This window comes from Rhineura floridana, chromosome 18 (assembly GCF_030035675.1).
Source record: "Rhineura floridana isolate rRhiFlo1 chromosome 18, rRhiFlo1.hap2, whole genome shotgun sequence".
NCBI lineage: Eukaryota > Metazoa > Chordata > Lepidosauria > Squamata > Rhineuridae > Rhineura > Rhineura floridana.
In genome coordinates, this window is record NC_084497.1 from 3,090,172 (window position 1) to 3,098,913 (window position 8,742).

The 8,742-nt window shown below is 46.6% G+C and overlaps 1 protein-coding gene across 3 annotated transcripts in view; it reads left to right on the forward strand.

Annotated features, from left to right (window-relative positions):
* LOC133372535 (scaffold attachment factor B1-like) overlaps positions 1-2,876 on the forward strand; it is a 31,242-nt gene extending 28,366 nt beyond the window's left edge. For all 3 annotated transcript variants that reach the window (XM_061601294.1, XM_061601296.1, XM_061601295.1), the window contains 3 exons: positions 450-562; positions 1,988-2,054; positions 2,529-2,876. In XM_061601294.1, the coding sequence (XP_061457278.1) occupies positions 450-562; positions 1,988-2,054; positions 2,529-2,655 (307 nt within the window). In that variant the 3' untranslated portion in view covers positions 2,656-2,876. The remainder of the gene's footprint in view (positions 1-449; positions 563-1,987; positions 2,055-2,528) is intronic.
* The last annotated feature ends 5,866 nt before the right edge of the window (positions 2,877-8,742 follow it).

An 8,742-nucleotide genomic window follows, 5' to 3' on the forward strand; every position in this document is an offset into this window, starting at 1 on the left:
AGCCAGAATATCCGGGGTGTGTGTGTGTGTGTCCTAACCCTAAGAGAAATCAGGCCTGATGGCATCATAGCAGCCCTGCCGGCCAGCAGGAGATGCTCCTGGGGAGCTGGCAGACCAAGAAGAGAAGGCACAGCCCCTCTCCCATGCTGCTTTATCCCCAGCATCTGGTGCTGGCAGTTAGACTCCCTCTTGAGCATGGAGGCCATATTCAGCCAACCCTCAAGACGAGTTTTCTTCAGCTGCTTTAAACCTTAAGGCTTGCCTTTGGCTGCACCCTGAGATCGTCAGGGGAGTTGGACTTCCTCCGTTGGTGGGTCTTTCCCCCTCCATCCCGGGTGACCTCTTTAAGTACAGCATCCTCTGCCGATGCAAGTCCTAGCTATGAGGGAGCATTTGTGAGCTAACTGCACGCTTCTCTCTTTTGTGCGGGGATTCCTTGTCCCATCCAGAGACGGGCGCGACTGGGGAGATCACAGCCGCAAGCTTGAAGGGCATCAGGATCGTTCCTGGCAGGGCAGCCTGGATGGAGGGATCGTCGGGCTGGAGCACGAAAGGTGGCAAGGTAAAAAAAGTATTTTGCTTGCTTTCTTAAGACGGCTTTTTCAGGATGCTCCTCTCTGGAGCTCTGAAGTGTTTTTTTCTGGCAACCACCGGTCGGCAGCAAGCTTCAGAGCCAAACTTGACAGGTGTTGTGTCATGACATCAGCTGATGCTGCACTTTGAAGCCCCGATTGTCAGGACTTCAAAGCACGACGATGGGCTGATTTGAAAACCCTTTGGAGCAGATTTCCACCTTGCTCGATGAGGGCAAAGCGGTTTCCACTCATCTGCTGCTAAAATAATTGTTTTATATATGTATTGATGACTGTCCAGTATTTATTTTATCTACTGTTATTAATGTGACTGCATTTGATATTATTGTATTTTATTTCATTTTAATGTACGTTGCCTAGAGTGGCTAATTGCCAGATAGGCGACACACAAATTAAATATTATTATTATTATTATTATTATTATTATTACTGCTCCTTAAACCTCTGGTTTCGGAGGTTTAAAGGAGCTGCATGAATCGGCTTCCAAACAGTGCTGCAGTGCTGTCCCTTTAAACTTCCGATTTCGGAGGTTCAAAGGGACTCTCCTGCTGCCCATCAGCTGATGGGGACTTACAAAGAAAGGTGCGTTTTGCAGGCGTAGGCAACGGGCGGGGAGAAGCCCTACAGAAGATTGGGGGCTCTGCCGTGGCCGCGTGCCCCAGTTACTGCCCACGGGCCAGAGATTCACCACCCCAGCCACACAGGGAGGGGCCATTGCTGCATGCATGGGCAGAGGTCTCCGCTTCAATCCCTGGAATCTCCAGTTACGACACTCAGGTAGCAGGTGACAAAAGACTCTCCCCTGAGAGCGAGCTGCTGGCGGTCATGGCTGGCCACGCTTAATCCAGTGGACAAAATAACTCCGGATCTACCTAAGGCGGCTTCCTTTGTTCTCTCGGAGATGAGAGTGGGCTCACCACAGGGCCGCAAGAGGGTTTTCTGGGCCAAGCCCCGGTCCCTTGACTTGGGAAGCCAGCACCGAGCTGGGAGCACCAGAGCATGGTCCTGGCTGGCCACTTGTCTCTCAGCCTGACCTACCTCACAGGGTTGTGAGGACAGACTGGAGCGGTGGAGACCTGTGTACACCACCTGAGAGGAAAGGTGCTACAAATAATAAATACGTGAAATCCTCGCCATGACTACTCAGAAGTAAGACCTGTTGAATTCAGTGGGGCTTACTCCCAGGTAAGTGGGTTTTAACATTGCAAGCGTCAGACCAGACCCACTGAAATTAATGAACCTAAGTCATGTCTCTTTAACTTCAGTGGGTCTACTCTGAGTAAAACTTGCACCAAATGCCACCCAAGATATTTTTTTTTTAGAAAAAATGAAAGCACATGAATTCCTTAGTGACTTTGTTCTCCTCCTTCCCTTCCTGTCTTTTCCTTGGTTAGCTGGTGAGAGAAGCGTCCCTGGCCAGTCGGGAGCAGGTCATGCAATAAGCAGAGGAGGAATGTCAGGGTAAGGGTTGATTTAAAAAAAGGTTTGCACTGCTAACCCCCCCCCCCAAAAAAAACCCCACAACCCCCCTGCATTAGTTCCATTAGGAAAGTTTGAAGGGGCTTTGGACTGCGGCTGGAATATTTTAGTTTCACAGTTGTTTTCCTTGTTTAGGTCATATATATATGTGGTGGGGGTGAAAACGGGGGTGGAAATGACAAAAATCTTTGGACTAAGCTCCTGGGCAGCATATAGGCACCATATATCGCCGGCGCACTTGTGGCCGGTTAGCATGCATGGAGAATGTGCGGATGAAGCCCTGTTTCAATCCAGGATTTAAAACCTGCCCCTTCTGTCTTTGAAGTCGACACGCCTTTTTTCTTTTAGAGCGAGTGCAGCCATTCCACCCAATGAGAAGAGCCCGCTGTGTTAGGCTGGGCAGCTCCCGGCAGCCCCTTAAGCAGGAAATGACCCCTTTTTGTTTCTTGTCCTCAGGCGTGGAGGGTTTGTGCAGGGTGGTGCCCAGAGCCCAGGGGCACAGGGAGCCAGTCTGCAAGGCGGCTTTCCCAGCCAGGATAGAACGACCCGAGGCAGTGACCCTCGTTTCACCCGGCGCTATTAGAAGACCTTTTGCTCCTGTTTCCTGCTCATCGTCTGGAACTTTTCCCGGCTAACACAGAAAAACCACGGCGCCCTCTCATAGCTTGCATACGATGTGAACTCAAGTGTGTGTTGTTGTTTTTATTGCACCCCCCCCACTATGTTCTTTTCTGGACACCACTCAGTTGTTTCGGAGGAAACATTCCATTTTCCCATGAACAATAAATCTGTATTGCGCTTGTGGTGGCAAAGTCCCCGGCCCTGATTGGGTTAGCTGATGCCGATTGCTCAGAAGGTTCAGAGGACTTAAAAGGGGATGTCTTTCCAGTCCAACTTCTGTGAGGGAGGGCAAGTAGTCAGTATGGCTGGGAGTAAAGCCTTGCACGGCATGGTGGAGGATGAAGGAAGAGTCTGGGAGGCTGAAGGAGGACGCCAAAGGCAAGGAGAAAAAGGGCAGGAGTATTGAGGCGACGGAGGGCTTCTGAGGAAACTTTATAGCCCTTAAGATCAGGAGAGGCGATGTTCCTGCTGGGATGGGGTTGGGAAGAACTAGAGAGGCTGGTTGAGAGACAGAGTGATGAAATGAACCCTGGGGGCAAAGTAGAGCCTGAACAGCAGGGAGCTGAAGAAGCAGAGGGCGGTGGTTGCATGTAAGAGCAAAGGAGGAACACGGAAACCTTCCTTACATCAGGTAAGTCAGTTGGTCTGTCTGCGCCCCCATGCTCTGATTGGCAGGGAAATGGCCTATCCCTTCGTCTGCTTCCCGGATCCTTCTAACGCAAGATGCCAGGGATTGAACCTGGGGCCTTCTGCGGGAAAAGCCTGTGCTTGACTACCAAGCAGCAATCCACCTCCTCACCCACTCCCTGACTGGACCTTTCCACTATTGGCAGGAGAGTTTTGTGGAGGGGGGCTGGTGTTGTGGTCTGGAGAGCCGAGGGGACAGAGTTGTTTGATCTGGAGTCTGGGGGAACCTCAGGCCCAGAGGCCAAGTGCGGCCCTCTGGGCCTCTCTTTCTGGCCCTTGGGACTCCTCAGGCTGCACCCCATCACTGGCTCTGCATCGCATCTGCCTTGAGTGTCTTGGCCTGGCTGAAGTGTGACCTTGATCTGTGATGAATGACTCTTGCTTGCCTTGGTGAAGGATAGAGCGGGCTGTGTGTAGAAACCAGCCTTCTGCAGAAAGATATTTACATTTATTTCATGTATGCAAGCAATGAGCAGAATGCCAGGATTACTGGGTCCCCTTCCATTGTGTCGGATTTAGTTCTGCCCGGGAACCCTGCTCCCCAGCTTGCTGAAGCCACAAGGACAGAGCGGGCTATTGCTAGCATATCCCCACCAAACTAGCCATCTACACTCTGCCTTTCCCCCCCCCTCCCCTGATGCCTGGTCCTCTTATTTCTATTTGCAAACCTGCCAGCAGGGATTCCCGGCTCTTCCCCCCCCTCCCCAAATCTCAGTAAGACACCAAGTCCTCCTCTAAGCGCTTCATAATGCCTGTACTGTTGGATTAGTTCTAAACCTGATTACAGTTTACCTGTTTGAGACTAAAAACAATACCCTAACCCTAAACCTCTTTAATGCTCAAATTCCACATTCGGCTGAAGTGAAAGGTGGCACCTCTTGAAAGAACAAGTGGCCGAATTGCACCGCTGCAGGAGCTTGGACGTCTACTGCCCTTTGCAAAATCCGCCTTATATTGGGTGGAAGCAGAGGTGTATAAAATGTGCCAAGAGGTGTTGGGGGGGGGGGAGTTTATTTAGTTCAGTTTCTGATGGGTGAAAATGTCATTAGGAATGAGCTACTAGTCTGTGGGAGGCTAGCCCCTTCTGATGCTGCCAAGGTGCATGTCTGTGTTGATTCATGAATGCACAGGAATGGTAAAGCACCATGTTGAACACAGCTTTCATGCGCAGCTAGTGATGTTTATTTTGAACTGTTGGTTACAATGGTTCTGGGGCAGCAGTCTAGTCGTCCAGGGTCTTGGAGGGGGATCTTAGCCCCTTTTTTGGGAGTGGAGTCCCTGTGTCGCAAGCATCCTGCGAGCCAATCGGTATGAAAGGAAGTCTTCTAACATGCTCCCTTGTCCATTCCTGCTGAGTGGGCGCCAATCAGAGCGAAAAGGAGGTGAGTCCATCACTGAGAAGACTCTTCTTTTTTTTTTTTACAATAATTTTTATTCAAATTTTCATAAAACATACAAAACAAAATCATAAAACATTCAAAGACAAAAAACAAAACAAAACAAAAATGATTAAACAAAAAAATAAAATGTTGACTTCCCATTTGTCGCAGATCAAATCAGTTATAGGTCTACAATATATAACAATCCTGTCTCTTAAATTATATTATAAAATCACTTTCCTCCAGTAGTTATCTTAATTAATCATCAAATCTCATAAACATTACTTTATTCTTTCCACAAAAAGTCAAAGAGAGGTTTCAATTCTTTAAGAAATATATCTATCAATTTTTCTCCAAATAAACATGTCGATTAATCCATCTCAATAATAATAATAATAATCTTATTGTCATAACCATAGTCCAAATAAACATATCGATTAATCCATCTCATCAAAATCTGTTAGGTACAATAATTTCAATAGCCATTATTCCATTATCCCTATTAATTCCATCTTCCATCTTCAATAGTCCTGTTAAGTCCAGTAATTTCAGTGTCCAATCTTCCATTATCAGTATTCCATAATAATCTTGCTGTCATAGCCATAGTCATATAATAAGAGTCTGATGGGAATTTCCTCTATTCCAAATATTTTCTTGCCATCAATTCTGAATAAGTTGCTGAAATATTGTTGTAAAGTCATATCTCTGTTCTTCTTTTTTACAAAATGCACTGGCTCTTCTCTTGAGAGTTTTTCCATTGTCACATGGCTGCAGTTAATTCCATAGATTTTCTCTATATCAAGCTCCATCACATCATTCCAGTCCAGAAGATTATCCAAGCCATTGATAACTTTATCTCTAATATCTTCATTAATTTCTTCAGAGATAACGTTAAATTCCAAACAGTAGATTTTATTTCTAATATCCATAAACTCCAGATCTTTTTCCAATTCCACATTTGTTCCAATCTCCAGGGCTTGTATCTTCCCTTTATCTTTTCTTTTCTCATCTCTGATCTCATTCTCCTCTCTCACAGGATCCCCTATTTCTTTAAGCTCCTGCGTCATTTTGCTCAGTTCAATTTTCAGCTCCTTACTGCCCTGTCGCAGGGTTTGTTTCGTTATCTCAATCTCATCCATTATTTTCTGAAACATAATTACTTCTAGATTCTCAGCCACTTTCTTGATTGCCATTTTTAAAACCACGAAAACAAAACAAAAATAAAGAAGAACCACTTCTTATTTCAGCAACAATTGGGTTAATATTCCAGGCGTGATGACATCACAGTATAAACAGAGCAGCCTGCCTTATCTCTCTATGTTCAAGAATACAAAACAAATTTAGTTCCCAGCATCAAAACAGTTAGTGGCGTCGTGAAGAAGCAGATTCGTCAAAATAAAATAGACCAAAAAGAGAATAGTCCCAGACAATATAATGTTCCTCGGAATAGAAATCCCTCTTCTGTTTATATCTTTAGAATGCACTTCCAGGACAGCTTTTTGCAATAGAAACAGAGATAAGCTGTTAATTTCGTGAATAACAGAGAAGAGTTATAGCTCACCCAGAAGTTCTTTAAAGCTGATTCATTTGACAAATCTCTTTTTGCTGCAACAATTTAAACCAAGTAAAAAAAAGAATAGAAAGAAGGGTGCTTGCCTGTTAGTTCGTTTTCTCTTTGAAGAAAAGATAAACGTATTGCATTAATCAGATAGAGCTTGTTCGGAAGTCCGTCCGGCATTGCTGGCTGGACCTTTTCTCATAAATTAATGAAATCCAGTCCTCCCAACAAAAACAGGCTTTTGAGGTTGATCTCTACGTTTCTCCCTGCCCGGGAGAAATTTCATCAGTCAAAAAAAAAATGTTCTGACTGATTTATATCTGAATAAGCTTCTTTTGAGGCGGAAGCCCGTCTCAACAGCAGGCACAAGCGAAGTCACCCTTCCCGGAAGTCACTGAGAAGACTTTTCTCAGTAGCTAACACTCCCCTTTCATTGCTGATTGGCTCCTAGGGGTGTCTGTTGTGGGAGAAGGCATTAACAAAGATCTCATTCTCAATTCAGGAACAAAAAAAGGGGAAGGTGGCATGGCTGTGGCTAGCACAAAGGTACCCTGGCCTTCTGAATTTGCCACTACGCTACTGATTTTGGCGTGGAGAACCTCAACGGAGGCTGACCTATTAGGGCATTGGGGTCAAAACTAGGATTTCTTGGCTTGGGCTGCACCTACAGTTCGGGTGCCCTGCCTTCTGCCCCACCAGTCCTCTCCCCTCCCCCCAGGCTTGGGGTTAGGAGACCCCCCTCGGAGAGCTACAATTCCCGGAGTGTTATAACAGTCAACCCTGCTTCCCAGGTAACATTGGGAGTTGTAGTTCTGTGAGGGGAATGGTGTGGGGATCTCCAAATAGACTTCCTCCCAACAGTAGAGGGAGAATATAGCCATCATGGCCAGGGGTGTAGTCGTTCAGGGTCTTGGGGGATCTTAGACCCCTTACCTTTTTGGGAGCAGGGTCTCTATGTCTCCAGCATCCTACGAGCCAATCAGTATGAAAAGGGAGTATGTTAGCCACTGAGAAGAGTCTTCTAACATGCTTCCTTGTCCTTCCCTGCTGATTGGAGCCAATCAGGGTGAAAAGAGGTGAGTCAGCCACTAAGAAGAAGACTCTTCTCAGTAGCTAACACTCCCCTTTCACGCTTATTGGCTCCTAGGCATGTCTGTTGTTGGAGAAGGCATTAATAAGAATCTCGTTCTCAATCCAGTAGGGAAAAAAATGGGGAAGGGGCCGTTCCTGTGGTTATGAAGGGACACGCTGAATTTGGCACTGCAGTATTGATGGTAGCTAGTAGCCATCAATAGCTCTAGCCTCCATCCTGCTACCTTTAAACCAAATGAACCAGGGTCTGTTGGCATGCAAATCAGGCGCTCTGCCACTGAGCTATGGGCCCTGCCCCAAACATGGGAACCCGTCATATAAGGAATTGGACCTTTTGCCTCTCTGCTTCAGTGCTGTCTGTGCTAGAGAAGGGCCGCAGCTCAGCGGGAGAGCATCTGGCTTTGCATGTGGAAGGTCCCAGGTTCACTCTCCAATGACATCTCCAGGTAGCTCTGGGAGAGGCCCCCGTCCGAAATGCTGGAGAGCTACTGCCAGTCAGTGTAGACACTAAGCTGGGTCGAGTACTGGTCTGATTCAGTGTAAGGCGGCTGCCTCGATTTCTAGGACTGGTGGCAGCTTTTCAGGGTTCTGGGCAGGGCTGTTTCCCAGCCTAAGCTGGCGGTGACAGGATTTGAACCTGGGGCCTGCTGCATGCAAAAGGAACCCTGGATGCTTGTCTAGGTAAACACAGGAAGGTGTTTTTTGTGGAGTCGGACCATTGGCCTATCCAGCCCAGAATGGCCTACTCTGTCTGACAGCAGCTTTACAGGGGCCTTTTAAACTGGTGATGCAATGGATTGAACTTGACACGCGCACATACATATATGCTGTGGCACTGAGCTCTCCTGTGGGTTGGAATGACCTCATCGGCTTCCTGGCATCTCCCATTGGTTAGATGCCCACTCATCATTTCTCGATCAACCACCAGATGGCAGCGTGGATTAACAAATCTGGTTTCCTTTTCACACAGACACAGATTTTTAAAAAAGCTTTTATTTTATTGCAAAGTATAGAACCATCTCATTCTCTCTGTTCCCTCCTCCTCCCCCCCACACCCTGCACAGATGAATTAGCCCGTTAAGCTACTACATTTAACTACAAGAATAGTCATTCAAGGAAGCTTCCAAAAACAGTCAGAATGAATGATGTGAAGACGTAAGCTGCTTAATTCAGTCCCCATTGTAGCCAAGAAACAACTGCTCTCTTCTGATCTTCATCCCCGTTACAATTTAATCGGGTTTTTTAAATTCTATGGCACTTTTTTTTTTGCAGATTTTAAAGTGATTCGCTTGTATTAGCTCTGCCGTCCTTACAACAACCCTGCAAAGGTAGG